The sequence below is a fragment of the Geospiza fortis genome, unplaced genomic scaffold (genome assembly GCF_000277835.1).
Source record: "Geospiza fortis unplaced genomic scaffold, GeoFor_1.0 scaffold11, whole genome shotgun sequence".
Lineage (NCBI taxonomy): Eukaryota > Metazoa > Chordata > Aves > Passeriformes > Thraupidae > Geospiza > Geospiza fortis.
Window position 1 is genome coordinate 4,320,339 of NW_005054304.1, and position 27,299 is coordinate 4,347,637.

The following is a 27,299-nucleotide window of genomic DNA, read 5'->3' on the forward strand; positions in this document are numbered from 1 at the left end:
CCCTTCACCAGCACTACAAAAAGGACTTACCGTCACCCAGAGTGCAGAGGTAAGTCAGATGCGAACATGGTCTGAACAACTGGTTTATATCCCTGCTCTCAACTGCAGTGATCAGGCACAGGGCTTCTTCAGGGCACACCAAAAACTCTGGTCATGTGATGAACTTCTCCTTAAGTCCTCCTTTCCCCTCTCCCCAGCTTCTTACTCAGTCACCCACATTTGCTCCCAAACAAGCAGCTGTTTATCCCTCTGTCAGTGTCCCCAGTCTAGGCTGATTTCATATCCTCACTTGTTATTTAACAATGGGGTGCCCTGGAACTTGGTCCCCTGGCCATCAATTCTGTGAAAGTAGTATTGCTTTATTTTTCCCATGGCATACTTCAGTCATATTTCAGTTTCTCAATCCTGCTGTCTGTTTGGAAATGACGCAAATCAGGGCTAACCATCCACACATTTACCTTAACATATCTGTTTATCTTCACTCCCCAGCAAAAGGGGTAACAAAACAAAAACAAAAAAAAAACATTTGATATACAAAATAAGCTGATGGTAACACAATGCCAAAAATAGCTTATTATGTTAAGTGCAAGGGAGAAAAGCCTTTATATAAAGCTTGATTGCAACAACATCTCAATTTACCAGTTTAAATACAAGACTCGCATTAAAATATTTCTTCAGATACATCTCTTGCTCTAAGGTGGTTTTTAAATTTATATACACATATCCAGTTGTAACACTTGACAGTAGTCTCATGAAGCATTCAAAGAGTATAACTTGGTAAGTACACACTGTAGATATGACTGCTTAATGTATGTATGATTTCCTCCTTCAAGGGTTTGTAACATTTTGTTGAGTACTAGCCTCAGACAGGTGACCAGCCACCTGATACAGTATAATACCCCCAAGCCCTTCCTCAAGTCCCACAGCCTAGGCTTCCACAGCTCACTGGATCCAGATGGTGTTGCCTCTTTCTGGTCTGCGAGACTCCACTGTCAATTCCCCAAAAGTAGAGAAAAACTGCTCCATTTCCTTCTGCAGCATATCATTCCTCTTCTCTGCATCCTCCTTTGCCCGCTCTGCGTTACGCATTTTGATTTCCACCATTGTGAACTTCTTCCGCTCTTGATCCAGCTCTTCATGCAGGGCCATCATTTCAGTCTCCAGGGTGAGATTTCTCTGCTCCAGGCTGCATGAAGGAAATAAAAGCAGACAGGTCCTGAGCAGCACTCCTCACTCACTCAAGCAGAAACACACACCACCAACAAATTCATACATGTCTTTTCATTTCTAAAGCTTAGACTGAATTTCTGATGGGTGTATCTATAAACCATGGCTTCATCCATGAACTATTCTCACAGGGCAAGCTCTTTGGCAGTTTGTTAAAAAATACCTTTGTCTCTCTGGTAGCTTATTTAGAAAATGCCTTTGAACAGCAAAAGCCACAGAAGGAAACAGCTCCATCTCGTTCTCCAGGAACAGGCTAACTGTTGCCTTTACTTCCTGAAGTGTTGACACCCAGCTGCAGCTACTTGCAGTAGTGTCACCCACAAGGTCAGAATAGTGCCCTGAATGCCTTTGTTTCACTGCTAATCTCCTCTCTTCAGCTGACCTGACTGCTGCATTTATTTGCCAATATGGATCTGCACGAATGTGTAAATATGGCTGTCATGAAGTTCAGTAAAGCGAGGTCCTACACCTGTGCCATGGCAACCCCAGGCACACCTACAGGCTGGGCAGAGAAAAGACCGAGAGCAGCCCTGCTGAGGAGGACTTGGGAGTGATGGTTGATGAAAAACTCAACATGAGCTGGCCATGTGTGCCCACAGCCCAGAAAGCCAGTTGTATCCTGGCTGCATGCAGAGCAGTGTGGGCAGCAGGGTGAGGGAGGGGGTTCTGCCCCTCTGCTCTGCTCTAGTGAGACCCCACCTGGAGTGCTGTGCCCAGCTCTGGTGCCCCCAGCATAAGGAGGACATGGACCTGTTGGAGCAGGTCCAGAGGAGGACCATGGAGTTATAAGAGGACTGGAGCACCTCCCCTACAAAGACAGGCTGAGAAAGTTTGGGCTGTTCAGCCTGGTGAAGGGAAGGCTGCATGGGGATCTCACAGAGGGACCCTTCATCAGGAAGTGTAGTGATAGGACAACAGGGAATGGCTTCAGACTGGAAGAGAGTAGGTTTAGATGAGATGTTTGGAGGAAATTCTTTACTGTGACGGCACTGAGGCACTGGCACAGCTTGGCCAGAGAGGCTTGTGGCTACCCCATCCCTGGCAGTGCTCAAAGCCAGGCTGGATGGGCCTCTGAGCAATTTGGTCTTGTGGCAAGTGTGCCTGCCCATGGCAGGGGGTTGGAACTGGATGATCTGTAAGGTCCATTCCAACCCAAACCCTACTATGATGTTAGTGGTACTAAACACAGTGAGCACACATATTAAACTGTACATGAACTGCTTCACTGCACTGCACACTATGCTGGAAAGAGCGATGCAGGTGAAAAACTGCAACACCCTGCGTGCTGCACTTTGACTGGCAGCTGCTGTTGCCAGCAGCTCTCACACTGTGATCTATGACTTGCAGTGCCAGAGGTACCAGTGCACAGAGCTGCTGTGTAACAGAGGTGAGAACAGAAAGTCCTGAACAGCTTGACTGAAGAACCTTCGTAACAAAGAGAGCACATTCACTGCTGAGTGCATTAATTAATGCTAAGCCCAGACTTTGAGGTTATTCACTCATCTCTACAACCACCCACCCCAGCAACATTGCTCTGTATGAACAGAGTCTGCACTATCTGTAGATAAAGACACCCTCCTCCCTCCCTTGCCCTCTTTTAACAGGTCTGAGCTTTGAAGGAAAGGCTCAGCAGCGGAGCAACGACAGGACGATGAACAGATGCTGCACTTTGTCAAGAGGAATGAGGACTGCAAAGGAGTCCAGCAGTCTCCCCAGTCCCAAAACCTACAAGTGGAATATGCCACAACATTGCTTTCACTGAAAGGTTACACTCAGTTGCCTTTCTCTTGAGAATAGGCAAGAGCTAATGGAAACACTGTGAGGGCTACTGATTTTATTAATCAGATTTTATACAGACACTCACAATGTTCTAGCTTTGCTTTTGACACCAACAGGATAACATGTCACAACCATGGCAAACAACTGCTCTGAAAAAAACTCCTCCGGATCACAGTATCACTGAAGCAATGTCAACACTAAAGATGACAAACCATTGGCAAGTATCTAGTGAGTGACACAGCAGTGACTGCAGCTTAGTGCAATTCACGAGAGGAAAAACTTGGGTTTACTCTGCAAGAGGGAGTCAGATGGCAGAGCGCTGAACCATCTTACCTTTTTATCCTTGTCTCATATTCTAGTTTTTGCTTGGCCATTTCCTGCTTCAAGCTGGACACCAGGCTGTGCAAAGCACTGTGGTTGTTGGTACTGTTGGGCACAAATGTTTCACTGTTATCGCTGCTGCTGGTGGCTCGGCTGCTGTGGCCCCCCACACTCCTCCTGTCACTTTTGTTCTCAAAGTCACCCGGGTTAGAGAGCTCTTCGTGGGGTGGCCCATCTAGCACAGAGTCTTCGAAGTTACCCGCATAAAAGTCCTGCTCAGGGCAGGTGGTGGTGGATGAGCGACAGGAGTTGGAGTGCTCCGGGAGGGATATTTCACATGAGGACGTGGACCAGGTGGCACTGTCCACACTCTGCTTGTCATCAGAGTTCACCATGGAGAACTGCTGGTGGACATTGTCGTAGGTGGAGAGCCTGTTGTGCTGGCCTGACTCAGCCACCGAGGGCTCCCTCTGCTTGTTGTCCCTGAGGGTGACGTAGCCATTGGGCGCCCAGCCTGGGCTCCGGCTGCCCAGGCTGTTGCTGTGCCCGTCCGTGCTGGACACGCCCATGCGCACCCCGCCGTTCTGCACGCTGTGGGTGCCCATCTTGGTCACCGGCCCCTTCAGGGACGACGTTCTCCTGGCTTGCAGGGAGCAGTTTGGCACGGCCTGGCTCTTCTCCGGGCCCTCCACGGAGCTGCTGAAGGACCCGTTGGTGACTATGCCGCTACCTTTATTAAAAGCAGGATTTTTTTTCACCATGAGTGGCGGGCTCCTGGTGACATCTGGTTTCTGGATGCTGTTCCTTGGGCTGCTTGTCTTGCTGCCTGGCAGAGCAGTCGGAGACTCACAGTCCATGCTTCCCCTTTGGGGAGACTCAGGTGTGTCCCAAGAGCAGCGCCTCACTGCTGTCTCCTTGGTATTGTTGTTCTCTTTGTTCTGTAGCTGCCCTGCAGTGGTTTTCTTTGGAATTTCATTGTTGTTGTTGCACACCTCAGGTCCCATCTGAGGGTCTACATCCTTGGGAAACAGCTCTTCATGTTTGCTAATCATCACTGACATGAGCTGCTGGACTACTACTGTACCTGAAAGGGGACACCAAGCACGTGGTTGTGAATGGTCTGTTTTATTTAAGGCATAAATACATTTTATCTCCCAGATTCCACAAATACCTAGCAAACATTGAGCTTATACAAACATTGACACAATGCAGCCATCTGTGTAACACCCCGAATGTTTAACAAGGCTGAAGTGCCTCTTGGCTACAGGGCCACATCAGCATGATGTCTTCCTTCCATCACACCAAGCCAGCAAGGCCTCACAGACCCCCTAAAAACAATGGGAACATTTGCAAAGAGGCTGTTACCATGACAGTAACTGCATCCCATGAAGACCACAGGAAGAGATAACAAGCAGAACATAGTAACATCATTCTAAATGATGGCTTTCCACTCAATGTGGTGAACGTTTTAAAACCAAAGTCTCATTCTGGCACAGCACTTATGTCTGGTAGTTTAACAGCAAATGGGCAGGCAAGGGATTTGCACTGCTGGAACAGACGTTATAGTCTTCTGAAGCAAAACGGTGCAGTAATGAGACAGAATTAATTTAATGTGAATGCATTTAACCACTCCATGGTGGTTAAACACAGCCAGAGAACTATGCCACATTATAGCACACTATGGAAGTAATGCAGGACCACAGCTTGCTGCTTCCTGTAATAGATGGCCACCCCTCCTCTGAAAGAACAGCCCCTTGGTGTGCACACCACTTGACTGCACTGTAATTTACACACTAGCGTTTAGAACTGGACTTGGCATGATAAAGATGTGCAACTCTATTTTGCTAAGCAGTCCCTCATTACGGTTTATTAAGAATATTTCAGGAACAAGGTCAAGGTAGTTATAATAATCACCTCATTTTTGAACCGCTAAAAAGGTTTGAGAGGCATGCTGTGCTTTTCTAATCAATAAATTCCCACTGTGCAAACATCATTTCACATCACCTTCTCTATAATACCCTGGATTTTATATCCCATCCTTTTAAAATACACGTACACCAACAGTCAATTCAATGTGGGTACTCAGTATCTTTTTTAGCTGTTCTCACTTGTATGTTTGCTGAGGCAAAATGATACTTTAGAACTAGGTAGCAGGAAAATTCACTTAGCTAATCCCCTGGCACACTCAGCTGCATTCCTTCTTAGAACATTACCTGTTGTGTGCAGAACTTAACTACAAACATTGCTTTGTCCTCAGGCAACTTTTATGACTGCATTTGACAGGGAAAAAAATTTCCCTGTGGTTGGAATTCTGAAAGAAATCTCTGCTGAATCAAACAAAACCAACTCCTCATCCCCATCATAAAAATATGATTCTCCAGACCTGCATGTTTTATTTTGAATAATTGTGCAAGAAAAGTACTCTGAATCTTCCAAAAGGCAAAGAGAAATGAAAAAGGGTGGCCGTGAGTACCAGTCAATGTGTAGTCTTTGTTCAAAGTCCCTATACATTTAAATATGTGTAGTCCAATTGCAAATCAGCACTGTCTTATGTCAAATCTTACAGTAATGCTTAGAAGAGGTCATGAATCTGTTTAGTCAAACCCATTTCTCTATAGTTAAGAAAGTGTTTTGTGTTTTCCTACAGAGAACGTAGAATCAATCCCGTTTCCTGCAACAGGCACCATCATTTTAATTCTAGGGCTGTTGATAAGCAGGCTGGAGAGCTGCTCCAGACAGTATTCACAGATTTCATACATGATTTGGAAATGCCATGTTTCTGTTCACAGCAACATGGTCATTGTCATAAGAATTAAAAAGAAGGAGAAGAAAAAGTGAGGCTTCAGAAAAACAAGTGAATGAACAAAGTATAGAGGGAATTGTATCTGGGAAGAGAAAAAGCATCATACTCACAGGGAAAGAATAATTCCATACAGTATCAAATAAATTATGAAAACTGTATTTTTTGGATTTTCGGTGCATAGTCTATGTACAGCCCTAATTTTCAAGAAAGCTTAGTAATTCCTACACATTAAACAAAACATGTTTGATGGCAGAAAAGGCATCATGTACTTCATGCAGAGTTAAAGTTACAAAGATTAAGACTAGAAGGAAGTCAGTCATAGGAGGACATTGTCACATCCATATTTTTGTCTTAATCACAGCAAAATGCTACAGCTGAACATGGCTGTAAATAAGAGCATGCAATCAATCTGGTAAATTGATTCCTGCTGTTCAGGAAGGCATGCAATACACAACTGCCTCATGGGGGGTTCTACACAGGTCACTGCAGTGTGAACCTGAGCTCTTCCTTGTCCTCAAGAACCACAGGTGAAATATTAACTGCACTCCAACTCCATGTGTTGACTAAGAACATGCCATGCTTGCAGGAATTTTTGAGAGAGAAGGTCCATGTTTAGTGAAGCTGCCAAGGCAGAACAATCTCATGCAGTCTCCTTGCAATGCTGCACATTTCAGTACCTTTCACACTAGCCTGCACGATTTAACCCAAAAGCTCATTCAGGTTGAAAATTTCTGTCTCTATATAACAGATATATGGAACTTACTGCACAGACTGGTATGTGCTGGTAATAAACCTAAAGACATTTTTTCTTTTCTCTTATAAGTTATGTACAGTAAGCTCACCCTCCATGATAGTCAGAGGATCTTCCACTTTGGGGCGCAGGATGTTGGGGCCAAAAACTGTAGCCAGGTTTTGCACACTCATTTTGTTTACACCTGAATATGACTGCACTTCATCAAGGAATCTGTGGGGAAGAAAGAGGTCCTTAAGGAACATGTAAGGTGGAAAATTATAAAAAAAAAGTCAAATCACATGATTGTTTCTTAACATAGTTTAAGTATTGCATTCCAAATGCAAACAAAAGCAATAACTGCAGTTAGAAATGGGAAAAACAAGGTCCTATCGAGAGGATAGAATACATTCACTTCTACTTTCTTGCACTCCTTGCCTGCTTATGAAAGAAAGTCACAATCTTGATAGAGCAAATTACTAATTAGTCATGCAGTAAACTACCATTTTGGTACCTTCACTTGAGTTCTCCAGTCCTCAGTTACCCAAGTGTGAGTAATGTTTTTCCTTCGGGGCACACAGACAGACAGGTCTGTCTGTCAGCTCACACTTAAAAATACCATTGTGATAGTCTTGCAAGAACACTTACCTACAGATGTATTTCAGCAGATTGTAATTGACAGCTGGCAGGCTCTTCACTTGCTTCACCAGTTCCTTCAGGCCCTTTAAGAGGTTTAAGGAAAAATAAAGAGTGAGTAGGCACAGTTTTTTAATATTTTATCAGAGATTTAAAAAAAAAAGTCAGCAATTCCAATTACAAGACAACAGACACACACAACAAACTGCAGCATTAAATATAGGTTATGATCAGGAACAAACAGTTTGTAGAACCCATTTTGGATTAGGCTAACATGGATTAACTCTGGAAAAAAATAAACAAGAAAATAAATATCTTGGTTTCGTCGTGTCTTTTCTTTTTCTTTAATTCTTTCTTTTTTTGAGCAGCAGCTCCATTCCTCCTGCTGATAACAAGGCTAAGCCTTCCAGGAACAGTTCTGGTTTGAACTAGCTGGCATTTCCTACAAGAAACTACTTGGTTATTTTACCCAGTTCTGGTCCATAGTAGATTCTGACTAATAAATGACTCCTGATTTAACAGCAAGAGTTAAACAGCAACCATCAAGACCCTTCCTCTTACAGTTCAGAGTCTATTCCATGAAAATATACATCTCTTCCGTGCAAAATGGAAGCTATTGAAGTTTACGGTGATGTTTACTTAAACTGGATTCAGTGACATGCAATAAATACAGCTAAGGTTACAGTACACACTTTTCTTTAGAACTCCCAAGGATCCAGGTGGCAAGAATTTTCATACAAAACCTGCTTCAATTAATAGATGCGCATTTAAATCAGGACAACTGCCAGCTTCTCTCCTCCTGAAAACTGGATCAGCCTTTTATTTCACCTTACTTGAGTTACCAACTCACCGTTTCTTCCTCCTTGCTGAGCATTTTGGCACAGGAAAGAAAATCTTCATATTTTGCATATGGTACAACTGGTTCTGGGAGCTCCCTTAGGTACAGCTTGAGCAGTGAAGCCACGGTGTGCACATCTGTGTTGCTGTTGGGGTGGAATACAAGAAGTCATTAATGTGAATCAGGATGATGCTGTGAGACTGACAAGCTAAAACCTGCCACTTTTCCACTGCCACCCCACATTTTACTCATCACCAATATATACATTTACAAACCCTACCTGTAATCTGGTTTTTGTTGGATTTTTTTGTCCTATAAAGAACTCAGGATACCCACAGGCAAACATCTATCAACTCTAGTGATTTATTACCATAAATAATTACACATAAGGCCCTGTTTGCAGAGACAGGTATGGAGGAGATAGATCTGCCTCTTGTTGACAAGCATCTCCCTTCAGACATGCAAAATTCATCCTAAATGACACTTTTAATTTTCACCTGAGCTAGAAACAAGGCATTTACACACTGGGAATTTTTCTCCTACTAGAGATGGCCCCAGCTCCCAAAACATGCCCAGTGTGTCTCAACTCCATTTTATCACCACATCCCCTGTTACCAGTATTCAAGAAGCAGGTTTTAAAGGAAACATATACACCACAGGCATTTAGTTGAAATCTACCTACTGGAATTACAGCTTTTTCCCTGATATGTGTCTTTTTCCTATGGGATCCCACTAAATGACTACTGTGCCTTTTAGCTGTACTCTTACACTGAAAACCTGGATAAACTTTACACTCAGAACCACAAATCCCTGGGAAATGAGTTTTAGCTCTATCCTCTACCAAGTAAGCTGAGGCACCAAACAGAAAATGTCTGAATGCTTGTAGCACAGGTAACAGCACAGGGCCAGCAGTCAAAGGCCTGATGCAACATGGGCCTCCCATAACTGCATTTGCAGAAATTTAAGAGGTTTTTTTTGGATACAGCTAGTAGGAGCCTCAGCTGTTTATCAGGCACACTAAAAGTAACACAGGGAGAAGGGTCACATTCACAAGTTCAGACAATGCAATCACACTTGCTTCAATGTTTCTGTGGTGTGCAAATTACAGTCTTGTTAACTTAGCAGTACTTATCTAAAAATAAGTAAGTAGAAATTAGATGTAAGGCACAAGTTATCATGAAGAAATCTCTCTTGCATTATGTCTGGCTCCATCCCTGGGTTTAGCTACTCCGGCATTTATTCAAATCCTTACTGGAATGTTCTACATGCTTACCCTGGCTCAGATAAAGAATTGTACTGCAAGCTGCTATCTTTCTCTCTGATTTCTGAAAAATCGCAGCAGGGGGCACTAAATTTTGCTCATTAATTAATAAGAAACAGGAAAGGCACACACGACTACAAGGTGCATTATTATGTATTTTATTTTTCTTTGAAGACACACACAGAGTATTTTTTTAAACTCAGAGCGTCTCAAAGGCAGCCATTGGTATTTGATGTACTTAAGCTTTGCCAGAGGTATGTTAATCATTATTTTGGAATAATCTGTTAAAACAGTAATGGCTTTTACTAAGTTAAATCTTAACAGGAACGGTGGGAACAGCCGTAGAGTAATGTGGTGTGGTATGTCAGAAGAAGAGAGATGATAAAGCACTGTATATGTTTTAATGCTCACTACTACTAAACTCCTCAAAATGAATGTGCAGAAAACATTTCTAATTCCAAAATGAATAATTCCCAGACCAAATTCCAAAAAGAGTTTTCTAGAGAAACTCTATAACATACTAATGCAAACCCACATTTTTAAAGAAAGTTCAAATTCTAATCTCTTAATTGCAACCCTCTGTTGTAGAGTGGCTGGAATTCAAAACAGTGTTTGCCTACTCCCCACACTTTTTGGATACATATACAACAGATGTGGGGAACTACTAGCATGAAACTAGGTCTGGTTGTACCCTTTAATGAGATTTCAAATGCTAGCTCAGATTTGGCCTCTTAGCTTTCTGCTCTATCTAATCTCAACTCAGCATTGATCATCCTTCTGAAGATTTTATTATTACTGCTTTTTTTATTTAAACCAGGAAACTCCTCACACCTTGCTGAAGGACTTAACCACCTCTTTACAGAGTCTATTTGCATAAAACTGGAGAGGTCTTTCCAAAATACAAGAATCAAACAGGTTAAGTGAGGGAAATTACTGAAGAACAATTGGAAGTTGGCACATAGGTCTCTCAGTAAGGAGATTACAGTAATATCTTCCCCTTCTTTGTACTGCCAGGATCATGCTTCATGTAGTATGTAAGAATAATTTCACACCAGTCCTTGCTGTGGAATACTTGTTCCTAGAGGGCACAGCAGCTGAAGGATAAAAAAGGGCTGAAGAAGGGGACAGAAGCCTTGAAAATTAATGCAATTTCTAAACTTTCTTTTTGGGGTGTGAAGTACTGTTAGGTTATCACTGTGAGAGGTAAGCAGAGTGCCAAAAATTGTGGGTCTGCCATGGAAGAACTGAGAGAGAAACAGGGAGGCAGGATGGTGAGGAGGAAGGAAACTGGGATGTGTTGCTCTCAAATTAACTTCCTGAAGCACATGCTGTATTTACAAGTATACAGAAAGGTGTTTTATAAGATGGGATTAGAAACCCAGGTCACAATCAGCAGAGATACACATATACAATATTTTAAACTAATTTTTCAATTCTTATTTTCTATGGCAATACCACAGGCTGCCACGAGATGGTGGGGTCGCAAAGTAAGATTTTGGAACATTTTTTATTTTTTTCCCTTAAAGGTACTGGACCACTTCTTAAGATTTAATCTATCTGTACAGAAATCACCACACAGATTTGGGCAGCACAAACAAAATAAACACAGCCTGCATACACAGACATACTGCTTGCCAAGCTCTTTAAGAACTGTATTTTTAAATTCTGCTTTATCAACATTTAGACAAAAGCTAGTAACTTTCTGGAGTGCAACTGTGGGTAAAAAAATGTCGGTATTTTTATAAATAATGTAACTAAAAGACTGTCTCTCAGAATCTGAGACTTGTTTAGACCTTACAAGGTAGTATTATTTTTTTCACTTTTTGTTTTAAATTACAAGGGAAAATTTTAAAATGGCAAACACCAGTCCTAATGCATCTGTGTTTTGGGTGTTTTAGTCCACAAATACCAGTAAACACTTTTCAGCCACAGAGGACAGCTGTAGGTTTCAAACAAGTGCTGAACTGGAGGGCTGGGAGCATTTATTTCTCTTTTTAGTCTACAGTGTTCCATCGACAGTCTAAGTCAAAAAACAGCACTTAGATCTCTGCCTTGAGGATAACTGGTGAAGTTTTTAAAACATGGATCTTTGCAGGCCTATGGAGGACCTTTTCCTCATGGACTTTTTTCAGTTACAACTGATTAGCTTAAGACAGGGCAGAATTTCCCCCTTGAGCACTGTCCTTGCCTACATTCCAGAATCATTACAGCTACAGAAATTTAATGATTATACCTATCATCATATTTCTTTTGCTATCTGACTGTGTAATATCAAAGTGTTTTATGATTACACATTCATAATTAACATGATTAGAAGTATTCATTAATTTTTATTAAAACACAAGATGTCAATTCTGGCAGAAAATCCTCTGTTATCTAAATTGGAACAACTCTCATTAATTGAGGCAGCCTTTCTCCAAGTGCACAATTATGAGCTGAAATGGGAATGATGAAGCACAAAGTGGGGAATTTAATGTAACATAAAAAACAGCAGCAAGCTGAGGAACAGCTATTTTGGCATGTTGTGGTGGGAGGTCTGAGAAAGATGACTTATCTCACCGAAAGATTAATACTGCATTCATGGTGGCATTTCCAAAGGAGCATGCCCCCACTCCAGCACTGTTCATGCACAGGCATGACAAATGCAAACGTGTCCCAGCCTCTCCTTAGTCATCATACTCAAAGCCCCATTCATCTGAACTTTGTCAGTAATATCTCTCATGGCGTTGCTGTTTTGACAGCACTTTCCTTTGTGATACCACAGACACCATGGAAGTGCATGTCAGACCGATTACACTCCCTGCAGATTTTCACTCCCTCTACCATAAACAATGTGCCTGAAGCCCAGCAGGTCACCAGAAATCCAGGCAGAGCCCTCACACTCAGAGCAGCAGACTGTGCTCAGAGAGCTGCAGTCAGCGCTCCAAGCACAAAGCCAACAAGCCCCTCGTAAACTCCGCGAGAGGAAGTATTAACAAGGCAAGGTCACATTACAAAAAGATTAATGCCCTGCCAAAAATAGCTCTAGATCATGATGGCACATAAACAGTTTGCATGAAGAACAAACAGTAGGGAACAATAAGCTGCAAGGCTATAATTCAATTTAGGAGTCCTGGTAATAAAACAAAGGAGAACATTACATTTTGTGTACCAGTTTGACTGATTTTGGGAGACAGGCTTTGGTCCAGAAATTCAAAGGTCAGGTTAACTTAATGTGCTATGTGATTTTTCTTCCTCTGTGTGGGTATTTTCAAAGCATTACTCTATATAATTTTCCTACATAATGTAGAGATCTAGGTACCAGCAGTGCTGTGCTTCATTTAAATACCAGATTAAATTTTGCCTACACCTTGTGAAGCATATATGAAAGCATTTACCAGTCTGGCTCTAGTATAAGTTAACAACTGATTTCTATTCTTGTTTATGGTTTAGACAGAGAAATAAACCAAACCTATCCTGCTCCTTTGTCCCGGTGCCCACCATTTTTACAAAGCATGCTACCTTCCACGGTCCACAAGGAATAGTGAAGACTGGCAGACTCCATTTCTGAGTTAGGTACCAACTGCACTAATTGCAACAGCAGCCAATTTATGCAGTTTTATAAAGGCTTTAAAAACAGCAATGAAGACAGCAATTTAGGACAAGGAAAAAGACAAACTCCATGGGGAAGGATGTTAAAAATTACTTCAAAAAATACAGATCCTTAAAGAGACACAAGAGCTTTCAGGTAAGGTGGGCAGAGGTCTAAGAAACACCTGGGTTTCCTCTAGGAAAAAGATCTACCAGCTCCACTGAATATACTGGTAATTATTTTCTCTTGATAGATTGTTCAGAAAAACTGTTAAGTTTCTCCAGTATTTTTCAGGGATTGCAAGCATATGTAAAATCATGGAAACCCACAACAAATAACCTACCTGTTCTTGTTTACTGGAAGAGAAAGCTACCAATTTTGCTACTCGTTTTTTTCAAGAATGCTTGAAAAAAACACTCTCTCAGACATTGCACATGGTAACAAGATGTCATCCTTTCTTAAAGGTGACCATGGCCCTCGAAGAAATCATTGGTCACTGGCAAATGAAATACATAGCTGGCTTCTCTTTTTTTTTTAATCAGAGCTGACAAACCAACCATTTCTGAAACTGAAATTTATGCGAAGTTACTACAAATGTTCATTCACTGCCAGTAACTAAAAACACTCTGAGGACACCAAACCCAACTAAAAACACAACAGGACACCAATTAAACTAATTTAATGACCCTTGCATCACACTAGATGTATCTCTTAATGAGTATTTAATTGCTAGACTAGGTCTTTAAGTTGTGCCATATGCAGTGATTATTTCTGTTAGCTGGTTAGAATAAGGGCTGGAACTGGAAAGGACATGGAAGTGGATCCAGAGGCATAGCTGATGAGCAGATTGAGAGGATCAGGGAAGAAAGGCTGGAACCAGCAGAAACAAACAGGAATTTTCACAGGCCTAAGGCCATTTGTGTTTGGCAGGAACAAGCTTTTGAGTAAAGACTTCATTTCACATAAAAATGTGGAGTTTAAGGGATTATTGCACTTTGCCAGTAGGAAGGCATATGAAGGCCCTTCTTTGTGAGAAACTATCTACTTCTAAACAAATTCTTATGTACAGGCTTGGATCTGAAAAACAAAGAACAATTTTTACAACCAGTGTTTTCTGCTTGCCATCTGTGCAGTGCCAATGCAGACTGCAGCCCAAATGAGACATGTCCCATCTTCCAGCATTCACCAAAACTTTAAAACATTCTTTTAAAATTTTTCTCCTCCTCTGGAGAAGAAAAAGAATTGTGCATGTGCTCCTTGTCACCTCATCCTTGTCACTGTCTTATTTTGCTTCAACAATCCCAGTGATTAAATGCCTCAGAACAGTGCAGCTTTACATTTTGGATTATTTGGCTCCAGTGAATAAGCACTTGCCAGCTATCACATACTACCAACTTAGGTACCTTTTTCTGAGCTGACTGCAATGGTGACCAGAGCAGTAACATTTTGTTCCTTTTTTAGAGCAATTCATACTCATAAGAGAATGTATTAGGGATTTTGATTTGCTAGATATGCATTTATGTGCTCTCCTTCTCTCTTGTGCATGCACGCAAATGCTGGCGGGTGAGCTATGTAACTTTTAAACTCTCTGAACCACTGAACTATGTTCATCAGTAATAGTTATGAAAATCCAAGCCACATACATCAATCACATTAATTTTTTTATTAATATTTGTTTCAGTGACATTTCAAATATTTTTTCTCCCTGAGCAATCTTATCTCACATGTCATCTGGGAGTAATTGTGATGAACAGCAGAGGAAAAGAGGCAATATGGAAAAAGAAATCCAATTTTTACCCCTCCGAGGTAAAAACTGGAGAACAAATTCTTATGCAATTTTCCTTATGCAGTGCCATATTCTCTGTGGTAATTTCACAGAACAAATGGTCATAATTCACTTTGTGTCATTACAAATGTATGATTTGTAAAGGACATGAGGGACTTTATAAGTAAAACATAAGCCACACACACAAGAAGAGAGAAGCAAATAACCCAAGGGGGAAGAAAATGGATTCCCTGGAGGAGGCAATTTTACACAGAGGTGGAGCTGTACTGGAAATACCAAGGATATTTCAAATAGTAGCAAGCATGAGTGATTGCCTAATTGCACAGCTAGTTCCTTAGAGCAAGTTTCACAATATGTGCAGATACATTCAGAGGGAGTGAGGTATTTATTGATTTTTGTTTCTAAACTGACACACGATTTTGAAGTGTTGCGTTTTTCATCATACGAAAGGCCTCAGCAGTTTTCAGCTGCAGCAGCTGCACCTCACCTTTCCAATACTGATCATCAAGAAATGAAGGTGTTCCAGTTTTTTAAGAGGGGGCCTGGGGTCTTGGATGTTTCAGATCAGATACAGTCCATGAGATTGAAAATTTTTAAACGCGTGTTCCATTCTCATACAAAATTCTTCAGCAACATCTTATTCCAACTATAAGATCAAGATCAAAATTAATAAGTGGAGGTTCTTTCCACTATGTTTTTTATAACTGACTTCAGTATTGGAATACCTAGTCCTAACTCACATGACAGCAACCATTTCTCAGATATGTTTTATATGTTTCAAAATATGGCTGCATTTTCTTTTGAGTGAAGCTGTTCCCCTTTTTGTTTCTAATTTGATTTAATTGCTCTGGTTGTGCTTGCTCCATGGTCTTCTCTGCCAGGGGGCTGTAGACAGGAAGGCAAAAGGGGGCAAAGAAGGACAGTGGCTCCACAGAACTGTGGATGGCAGCTCTGGGCAAAGAGCAGATCTGTGCCTCTGAACTCCATCTTCCAACACCAGCGTGATGAGGTGTGCAACCATCTTAAAACACAGATGACCTTCTAAAGGAGTACTAACCATGGGTGTATGACCTTACTTTTGGTTTTGTTTTTAATTCTACGGTACATATTTTACTGAATCAGCTATGAAGGCATAAAGAGAAGAATTATTTAATAGCAATTTGTCACACAAAGAAAGCCTACACATATATTTCAACGTGTCTCACGTGTTCTGAAGTGTTTGTCTGACTAACATGCACTTGAACATGGAAAAAAATGTGAGTACAGAAAGTGGCAAACTCCTCAAACAGCAGCTCTTTGTGTTAGTTCCAACACTGATGACAGCAGCCAGTCTTTCTCCCTGTCAGAGCCAGTGACCCAGCACCGCTATGGAAGTGTGACCTGTATTCCATTGTGTTCCATGCCCGAGGAACAAAAATGTCAGCTCTGCTCCAACTGCAAAAATATCTATTACTATTGATGTAAATTAATAGAGAGAACCTGGGTGGATTTTGCATGATGGGACTTTTGGCTAATAATAACATGTAATTAATTGCAGATTAAACACAGTGGACCTAGAGGTTCACAAGAAAAAATGAGCATGGATGCCTAATGTATGTGTTTTTTTCTTTCTCTACAGCACTCTGTACTACTGTGGCCACTTTCCAAGAGCTCAGCTTACCAAACAGGCTGCATCAAACCCAGAGCCCATGCTGCTGTTCAGCACAATGAAAAGTTACCCCAAACCAAGGTCATCACACAGGTACTCTACTCACAGGCACTACTGTGAAATGAACTTCACCTCAAGAGTTTACAAATGGAACAACAGGCTGGGGGGAAAAAGCAGATGCCCAATGGAAACGATTCACAGATCAGAGCAGTTTATGCCTGACTTCTGAACCACTGCTACACCTGAATCACACCTCTCCAAACTCAAATGTGAAAAAGTAAACAGGAAAAGCACCCTGTGCAAGACATGGGGACGTACAAGGTCAGTGTTCTAGAAATTCTGAGCTTCAGAAGCAGAACTGCAGGACCAGCGATTTATAGGCAGCTCCTGCTGCTGTTTCTAATTGCTAGAGTAGAAATTATGTGCATCCTTCACAGCAGTAGCATGTAAAATCTCTTCTCCTTTTCATCTGCTAAAGCTCAGCCAGCATACCTGTTCATGGGGCTCATTAGTCTGTGCTACAGATGTTGCTAGATAACCTTGAAAAAAAATTAGTGTGGCTGAGCCCTGGTCTCATTTGTTGGGAGCAGTTAGAATTTGTGTACTTCCTTCAAGCTGTACCTCTCAGTGGGGTGTTCAGTACATCATCTTCCCACAGTTCAGGGTGGCTTGTTTTCTTAAGCATTTCCTCTACAATTATTTGGTTTACAGGCACAGAAAAAATAACCTTTTGGTTCTGCCACTTGCATACCCTTTGGTAGAGACAGACATTATCAGTAATATTTATCATAATGTCCAAGTAAGGAAACATACCCAGTAGATGCTTCTTCACCATTTTTAAATAAGCTTCATGCTGTTTGAACAGTGAGTGAGCATGCCATAAACATTCATCAGCTAACACAGTCACTTCCCACAGTCCTCTGGCTCCATAAAGCCATTTACTCATCAATTATCCTAACTCACCTTCAAACAAGAAACGAATAACCTCATAGGAAGACAAGTCACTTTTCCAGAACATTATAAATTCTTAAATTTTCTTTTAAACTGAGGGTCAGGACTGAGGAAACTGTTGGAGATGAAAGAACATTACAGGTGTCTGCCTTCTGTGCATCTGATGCACAAACCTTCAAGCTTAATGAATCTGCTCACTTCACAGGAACAGGGAATGGAGGCACCTAAATGATTTCCAGCAATCAGGTTTGAATTATGGCATGTTTTTGCACTAAAAGATCAAGCTACAGTTTCCTTCCTGTTACTCGGATTGCTATCAGATAAAGGTCTCACATAATAAATGCAATCTGCCTCTTCCTCCTAATTCCCATTGGGCCCACAACTGCAGTGAAGCTGCCATTGCCACTGTGGGGGTATGATGTCACTTGTGGACGTCACTTAGGGCACATGCTGAGGACAACCACTGTTTAACAGTCTCTTCAATTGGAATTTCATGACCGTCATACTAATTCTGGTCAGAGTTAAGAAGTCCATGCAGCACTCATAATGCACTGGTTCTGTTTCTCTGATTGCACACTCTGGATATGCGACTACTGCCACCAATACTTACAGGAAGACAGTACAAAAATCACAGGAGACTACAATTACTTACAGGAGAGTAAAGTCATACCCAGCTGTGTGAACAGGACCAGGTTTTCCTTGGCCCAGAAACTCTCATTAACTCTGTAAAATTGCATAAATACTGGAACACAAATCAGACCTGGACCCTCAAGACCACATAGGTTTGTTTTTATGGTCAGAGCGACTTTCCTTTTAAGACCAAAGGCCCAAAATTATAAAGAAATGCATGAAAGTATCTTCCCTTCCAGTCAGTTTTATAGGTAACAGAACACACTGAGACTGGTGATAACAGAAATTCTTCCTTTGTGGAACTGACTAAATGCCAGCATCACCACTGCATTTCAAATGATATTAAGATCAAGGCAATCCAGATATTTTTGATTAAGCCAAAACATTAGCAATACTTCTCCTAACCAACTTTTCACAAAAGGAAATTCTCCAGAAACGCTTTGAAATCAGACATCAAAGTCAGAACAAAAAAGAAGACATTTCAGAGCAGTAATGGGAAACACACAGAGAAACCTACAAAAACATGTCATTCTGTCTGCTGCTGCCATGTGTTTTACAGCACTGTGGGTCAGCCAGCCCTGCACACCGTGCCCTGCCTGGGCTGCAGGGCGTGGGGAACAGCTGCAGGGTTTTACCTGTCAAAAGAGGGCTTTTCTCCACAGTCAAAGGCATCCTGGAGCTCCTTGACGAGATTAGCCTGCCCAGGCAGTCGGAAAAGGCCCTCCTCCTTCAGCCCCCGCTGGCGGATGAAGTCCACGCACTGCTCCACCAGCATGGGAGCCAGGCGGTTCCCATAGCGCTTCTCGTACCGCACAGTGTCTTCCAGCTTCTGCCCAAAAATACCTGCACCAAAAACAGAGCCTGGACTCAGCTGAGCATCACAAACACATCTGAGGAGTCCACCCTTCTGTTACGAGCCACGCAATTTGCAGGTCATTTAAATGCCTGGACAATTAACATACTCCTTTTTTAAGGACAGAATGCTCGTTTCACCATTGACACTCTTACAAAAATACAGTGCTGACATATTTTCCAACAATGCTCAAAAACATTATTTAAAATAAAACACTACATTATTTGCGAGACCACAGGCACAGAAAACACAGAAATAACACAAACAGGATTTTCTGTCATAAAACTTCTGATTCAAAAGTGATTCATATCTCCATCTTTTTTTGGTTAATGCCTAATTATTAAGTACCTCCTGTATCAGTTCCAAAGACATGTAAACATCATCTGTACACATGGAGGGAAAAATATTTATAACTCAGAATTTTGTTGCTACTAAATGAAATTACTATTTTGTTCTCCAAATAGACAATGATAAATCCACTATGTATTACCAACTGCATTATAACCATCTGCTTTAGCAGTAATAAATTTTGTGTATATGAAAAGAAGTTCCTGACATGAAAGGTGAAATATGCCAGATGAACTGCAGGAAACCTGAATTCATCCTTAAGCTCAGAAGAAAATGGAGGTTTTTTGACAGAATTAATTTCAACTCTGATCTGAGGGTACCAGTGCTACCACTGGAACGACAGCTACTCTTTACAGCTTCTTTTGCCTCTCCTTTCAAAGTGCAGAGCAGCACAATAATGTTCAGGCATGTCATCCGTGCTGGAAGCTCTCTCTTGAGATCACCACTTGCTGAACAGTACTAGGGCTGAAGGAAGGCAATTCAATTTCTATATATAGCAAGACAATGAATAGTTCTAAGGCAGTCACGATCAGAAATTAAAGACCAAATGACTACTCTGCGTATGCAATGATGTACACTATAAAGTATTAAAAAAAAAGAGGCAGTAAATTGTGCCATTCACTGAGCACACTGTTCCTGCTGGTTTAAAAATATAAAATATTCAACAAGAAAAACATCACTGTTTTGGTTTGCTTTTTCTAATAAAAGACCAAAATTGAGCTAGACAGCTTTTGCTTTTGACCTAAGAACTTAATTCACCCTGACATTTCAATTCAGATTGAAGCATCCATCGGGGTAACCTTTCATGTGTACATTTTTCCTTTAACAAAAAGGTAACTTACACCTCAGTTGTAGGTAGGACAGCTGCCTTGCAAATGCTTAAAGATGTAGGACAGGTCTCAAGTTACCCAGATGGAAGGTCTGAGGTTGGTAGTTACAAGCAATTATTTTTACTGTAGCAGAGGAAGTAACTGGAGAGAGTAAATGATGTCCTGCTAAGACATGCAGAGAGTCTCTGAGATGCAGAGCAGTGTATTTTGTGATTTCCATGGTACCCACACTTAGGGATGCCAAAACCAGCAGTAGGTAAGGGGAATGAACATCACACAGTCACTTGCTATTACTGCTTTTGTACACGCTGTACAGAACCCGGAGCCCAACAATTAGCAGTTAAAGAAGGAATTTTTGCAATTTCAGAGTCAAGCTTAGAAGAATATTGACAGAAGTAGCATCCACAAAGTTTGGGGCCTTGAGGTGGGCAAAGGAGTTAAGTATGCTAAGTATGTTTTCTTAATTATTGCATATCTTCCTAAACTCCTAAAAACTGACTACGGGAATGGGAGGAGTATTAACAGAATTTGTGTTTCCTGTAATTTTCCAAGTTCAGAGTTGCAGCTGGATGACACAAAGAAAATCCTCAAGTCCTTCCACTTGCTACACACTCCTCAAAGTAGGGGAATTAGGGAGGAAGGTCCACTGAAAGTCAGTTAAGGCATCTGTGTGATTATGAGACTCTGGGGATTTCAAAGCTGTTAATACATGAGAAGGGTGCACTTCAGTGCCCCCCAGTCTGTCCCTTCTCCCAGCTGAATGAGCTCCATTATCTCTGCGTCTCCCCAAAGAGCAAGTGCTCTAGCTCCCCAACCCCTTAGTGATCCTTTGCTCAACTCACATTACTTATTATCTCCACCTCCTGGGTTTGATGGGTTTTTGTTTGTTAAACGATACAATATTTGGATATGGTCTAAAAAATGTTAAGCAGAAGACATTAATCACCTTCCTCCTTCTGCTAGCTCTGCTTCTGCTGATACTGCCCAGACTGCTGTCAAATCTTTCTTGCTGCCAGGTCCACTGCTGGCTTGTGTCCAGCTTTCTGTCCCCCAGGACACCCAGGTTCCTTCCCCAGAGTTGTTTCCCTGGGGTTATTTCTTCTTAGGTACAAGACTGGGCCATCCTACTCCAGTTTGCCCTATGAACATACTGCCTAAGCCTCCTTGCAAGAACGCATGAGATTTCCTGGTTTTAAACACAAGATTTTGCCTCTTTTCAAACAAAATATGATAGGATATTCAAATTATACCAGAATGTACGCATAACTACACTTCATGCCCGCTGACAGTACAATTAGCAGGAATAAGCTTTCTGCTACTGGTTATACCTTCTTCTCACCATGCTAACTTTCTTTAATCAGTAATGTGCATATTGCAGCTTCCATTTGTAGGAGAGAGTAAGTTCTTAGACCAGAGTGCTTTGGAACTCCTATTAGTAATGACACTGCAGTCAAAATACATCACTTTCTATTAAAACATTTTTTGATGCTGCCTTTTTTTTTGTTCATTTTAAAACTGGTTTTCAAAGCACATCTAACAGATAATGCATAAAATCAGAATAAGGGCATTTTGTGCAGTGAGAGCAAAATCCCTTACTGTATTATTATAAATTGCTGATACACCACAACACAAATGTAGTGAAAACAGGTGGGAACCAGAAAGCACTAAGATGTCTGTAACTGGAATTAAACACTATTTTTCAATTTGTTTGGCACTGGAATTAATCTCAGGAAGACTTGGGTTGGTGTCTAAGTGTAGGCTGAACAAGATTCTCCAAAGGAAGCATTTCCTCCACCTAACAAACATGGAACACTGCACCAGGCAGCACTTGGCCATGAAATGAATCAGTCGCGATAAGCCTGTACAAATATTGACTTAAGTTACAGACTTGCTGATGCCTTATGGCAAAGGCACTCTCTGTTGCCAGGGGCAGAAGGGACAGAAACATGACAACTCTGCTCCCACATCATGTTGCCATGTCTTCTACCTGCCTCATCATCCTTCTGGTGTCTCCTGGGCAAGGCATACCTTCTCCCACTGCCCCTCTCTAATGCTTTCATCCCCTCTCATGCCACAGCTAAAACTGCTACAGAGATGCTGCAGATGAACAGTCCACAAGCCTTAAGGGGTTGACTATTTGGAAGCAAAGGTATTCCTGTGAAAACTGCAGTTCCATTATGTTTGGCAGAGAAAATGATGAACACTATCAGCTGTAATGGGTAACTACTTGCCCCTCCTTTACAAAGAAGAAAGGAAAAGACAGTCCAAGCTATGGAGACTAGATTATAACCAAAATCACTGAGATAATCTCAAATGCTGTTTCTTAGGAGTAAATTTCCACTACAGTAACTAAACAAGAACATCTCTGTTGGAGAAGGAAGTAGAAGAGAGCCCTCATAACTCATGTTCTAATCCAAACTCAAGTGGCTCCTAAATCTCAATGTCTTCAAAATCCAGAAATACACAGATACACAAGAGCTGATCTATCTGTGCCTTGGTTTATCCTTGGGATAGGGTACTAGAGGAGAAACAAATCAACAAGAAACCATGAGATTCAGAATAGCACTGGTTTGGCTTCCCCACAGCTGGTGGAAGGCAGGGAAATGCACAGCATCCAGTTCTGACCAGTCATTAGATTTAATCAGCAGAACTGCTTTTTCAGAGAGCCCTTGCGGGTCTGTAAAGCTATATCCAATTAAGCCAAGATCACGCATAACATCAAAGAGGAAAATCACATGCTGGTAAAGGGCATGCTGAGCAGTTACTCATTAACTAGAACATTCCCGTGGCACAAGTTTTGTAAACACTTTGAGAAACTGGGTTTCCATGCTTAACAGATACCCAAAAACCTCATGAAAAACACCACAGTGCTGTATGCAAATTCTGCATGTGTCTTCAGGAGCTGTGGAAGCACTGTGGTTATTTTTCATGGTACACAGTCACAATTAGAGTATGGCTTTAAAATCTAAGAATGCTATTAGTCAATGATTTCCTCAGCTAACTGAACACAGGCAGGCATCACATCTAAAGTCCATGGACTTCTAATTCAGGAGGAAAAAAGGAGAAAAATCTAGGGGGCCATTCTCCTGTAAGGAATGGCTTAAAATAAGGAATATCTCAAAAAAGGCCACCTGCCACTCTAGATCCACCACAGCACACACATTCAGTGAGCCAGAAGGTTTCAGACAGCAAAAGGCACTGAGGGCTGATGTTTTCATAGATGGCCCATACCTGTACGTGTGCAGCGAAGGATCGAGGGAGCCTGGTGCTTGCAAAACAAGTTCTGGTTTCACGGGCTGTACTGATCAGAAAGGGTCAGTTAAGGTTAAAGGAACTGATCTCAGCTTAGAATCTGGATGGGAATTTTTGAACAGCTCTTAATTCTTCTTCAGTAATTCATTGACAGAAAATAAGAGATCAGATGAATGGCTTCCAGCAGTGGGGCTGGGAACAAAGGTCCTGCAATACCACAAAGAAGTGGCTTTCATGACCACGTAACACCTAGTAAAGAGCTTTTAATCATTATTTTCCATCACCTCTCTGCTCAGATGTTCTCCAGCAGTATGGGCTGTTTTGAGTGGATCAAAGACAGGAAGTATTTTCTTCTTCTCTACAGAATTTTGTAAAGTACAGGAGAGGAAAAACCCCACCAAAACCAGTGGCAGCAGAATTTTGTTCCTGCCTGAATAATTTTCTTCTCTTCAAGACTTCTCCCAACCCCACACTCAGTGTGATGCTGGCAGTAGAGAAAGTAAGATAAACTCCCACCCTGGAGTTTAGAACATATGCACACCCCAATAATCTGCTTGCAAAACCAACTCTGATACAAGAGCAGCATTAGATACAGGAAGGGAAAGGAGACAATCTTGAAACACATCACCAGGAACTTGTCACAGTTGATCACATCAGAGCCTGCACTATTTCTCTGGCCACAGTCAATGCCACCCCCTTCTCCACAACTCTGTCTGCCCAAATTCACCGCATTATTGAATGTTCTCAACATTACATGCCTCCTCAGATACTGCTTTCTCCACTGACCTTGCACATTCTCTATGGAAGTTCTTGTGGTGGTACTTAAACAGAGAGCATCTGCTTCAAACTGCAGTTTAAAGATGTTTGCCTCTGTCTCTGTTCAGATGCTGCCCTTTGAACTTTGACTTCTCCTATGATGTGACTCCCACACCCCAAAAGTCTGGCATCTAATTTTCTGGTGCCAACCACAATGGAACTTTGATCTGGATTTCCAGGAGGAGTTCTATACCTGATGTCATTGGTGAAGATGATGTCATGATTCTCTTACACATCTTCCCATGACTAGCCAGTGCTTTTTCCCTGCTCATTTTATTTTCTGCATCATGTTGCACAGCTTAGATCTAATTGATCTGCTTTATGCAATTATGGATTAGGTTTACAGAAGGCTAATTTTGCCTTTTTTTTATACTTAGGTATACAATCTGCAAATGAAGTTGCAATAATTCAGTAAACCAATTAATAAGACAAGTGTAGTTAGCCTAATGTGCCAGTGCCACCACAGTAAGGGCTTGACTGAATCCAGTTAATATCTGTTAATCTTTCTGTTGACTTCAGTGGGATAAGCATCAAGTTAAACACATGCCCCAGCACTCCACAGCTCTGATCTAGGAGCCTTGACAGAAAATGTATCTAAGAAAGCAACCAAAACAAATTTTACATAGAGGAAAGCAAATTAGCAGCATCACCTCCATCACTGTCCTATGCCCCAAGTGCAGCTGCTTCACTTGGGAGTTTTAGGCATGGAGAGTTTCTGTATCAGAACATATGGGGGAAGAATCAACAGCTGAAGCTCTTGTACCCAGGCACAAAGGCAGCTGTCTGCAAAATTATCAGTTAATCCTTTATTCAACTTCCAAGCATTTCTCAAAATAGTTAAGGGCATAAACGGGGCACAGGCAGCTCTAATTCACACCAACACCTTGAAATGCAACACACACGCACATCCTCCTGGGCAGCCTCCAGCAGGACTGAACTCCAGCCACCAAGGGCCTTGGGGAGGAGGGTACAGGGGAACAAGCAGCTCCCAGTGCTACCTCAGCTGCATGTGATAGCTGATCTCTGCAGCAGTTCTGCAGTGAGCCCCTCGCTGGCTGCGATCCTTCCTTCCAAGACATCGCCCCTGACTGCCTGCTCGCCAACTCTCGAAAGCAATGATGTCACTCCACTGCTGCTGAGGCTTGGGAGCAAAGAGCTGCCTGCTCCTGCAAAAGGGCAAATGGCAGCAGGGGGCAACAGCTGAGGAAGCAGCAGCAGAAGAAGGCAACAGAATTTGCATAATTTGTACATATTATTTGTAAAATTCATAAAATAATTTCTCATGCGTCAGAAGAACATGACAATGTAGCCCTTTCACTTGGATTTCTCAGTCCAGCAGAGCTTTTAAAACAGCACTAATATCCATCCTCTTTTTCCCTCCACACAAAGTTTTTGTCCTTGTCATGGAAACAGTTTCTCCCCACCCATCCCAAGTGCCCTAGCACCTTACTATCCCTCGTTGTATCTCTGTTTCAGACATGTGTTTCCCTTCCAGTGCTTTCAGCTGACATATTATGACATCCAGTCTCCTCTTTGCCCTCTTACCCCGAGTATTTCCATGCTCTGCTTCTACAGGGGTATGTGCAATGCAAAACAAAACTGGCTATAAAATGCAGCAGGTGAAAAGGCAAATGCAGGCTGCAGGGCAGCACGATGAAGCGGCAATGCAGCCCTTGCACCAGGACAGTGCATTGTAGAGCTACACTTCATTCCATCAGAAACCTCTGAATTCAAGGACTCAAGCTTCTGCACAGATAAACATTGTTCACCTTGCTTTGCTCCCTCTCTTCTCCCTCCATCATCCCACACAAACAAAATGCAAATATTAACTCTCTTTCCTGATGTTCTGCCAAACAAGCAACTCAGAGCATCACAGGTCTAATTCCCTCGGTGTTCTCACTCAATTCTGCTCAGAGGCACTGCAATGATCTTGTCTCATTCCACCTCGTTCCTGCATTCATGGGCTATTATGTAGAGGAGACAGTATCTGTAGCCAGCTACAAACAAACGAACAAAGGAGTAAATAAATCATTCGTGGAATGTTGGCATCTGCATTGTTTAATGCCTTTTATTTGGGTGCTCTCATCTGCCCCTGCACACAGAGCCCCCTTGCCTTCTCAGAAGCCACGGCCTCACCAGCCCAGCAGAGCAAAGCACAGAGCACACCTACCTTTGCGGAAACTAAAGCACCGCTTAATTCTCCTGTAAGTAGTTTTGGGAATGAAGGGAGCTGCTGCTAAGGCACCTGGGCTGCGGACTCCAGCATTCCTGTCTTCAGGCATCATACAGGCCAGAGCCCCCACGTCCCTCCAAAGCTCTCCTTCACCAGCAGCATCCAGACAAAACACCACAATTAATCATCGCTACTGACTGCTGAGGAGTTTTTGTAATAGTGTATTTTCCTCTGGAGCTAGGAGATTTGTGGTCTTCTAGATCTTGGGCAGGGCTTGAAACGATCTCGATGTTCTCTTCCCTGCTTCAGTTTTGCTTTGGGGAACAATTTTTTTCCATCTATTTCCCTTAGTTTCTTTTATTTCCTGCAGTGAGACAACTGCCTATTATGCAATGTCACAACAAAAGAGTTTCAGCAAAAATATGTATCTTCCATTCAAAAAAAGTGCCTGCACAGATGGACGGGAGAAAGACCTCTTCCTCCCGGCTGGAACAGGAGGCTGAGCGCCAGAGACTCTAATTCCACAGCAAAAGCTCAGCACTGTGCAGTGTGCAAGGGGAAAGAGAAGAACAATACCAAAAAGGCCACGGCAGAATCCTTCAGGATACAGCACTCGTCTCTGGCACCCTTTATTTCCACAACCAAGAAGCAAAAATAACAGTCCCTTCTCCCGAAAGGCTCTTTGTCCGTACCAGATTCCTCCCAAAAGTCCTTTTATACGGCCAGCTCCTCGTGTGATGCTCTCACGGGCTTCTCGCTTGTTTTATTGCCTTCCAACTACCGGGAGCTCTCCCGGGAGAGGCGCGTCAGATGCGGCAGCGGCGCATCCTTGCCGGCCGGGAGCCC

At 42.1% G+C, this 27,299-nt stretch overlaps 1 protein-coding gene across 3 annotated transcripts in view; it reads right to left on the minus strand.

Moving 5' to 3' along the window:
• Positions 1 to 453: 453 nt before the first annotated feature.
• The window catches only part of ARHGAP24 (Rho GTPase activating protein 24), a 164,862-nt gene continuing 138,016 nt past the window's right edge, over positions 454 to 27,299 (minus strand). For 2 of the 3 annotated variants that reach the window (XM_031066440.1, XM_031066441.1), the window contains 6 exons: positions 18,817 to 19,024; positions 8,347 to 8,479; positions 7,509 to 7,582; positions 6,973 to 7,094; positions 3,340 to 4,411; positions 454 to 1,186 (listed from right to left, as the gene is read on the minus strand). In XM_031066440.1, the coding sequence (XP_030922300.1) occupies positions 943 to 1,186; positions 3,340 to 4,411; positions 6,973 to 7,094; positions 7,509 to 7,582; positions 8,347 to 8,479; positions 18,817 to 19,024 (1,853 nt within the window). In that variant the 3' untranslated portion in view covers positions 454 to 942. Of the gene's footprint in view, positions 1,187 to 3,339; positions 4,412 to 6,972; positions 7,095 to 7,508; positions 7,583 to 8,346; positions 8,480 to 18,816; positions 19,025 to 26,450; positions 26,647 to 27,299 lie in introns of those variants that run through there. The other variant, XM_005418109.3, reaches the window with a different exon arrangement.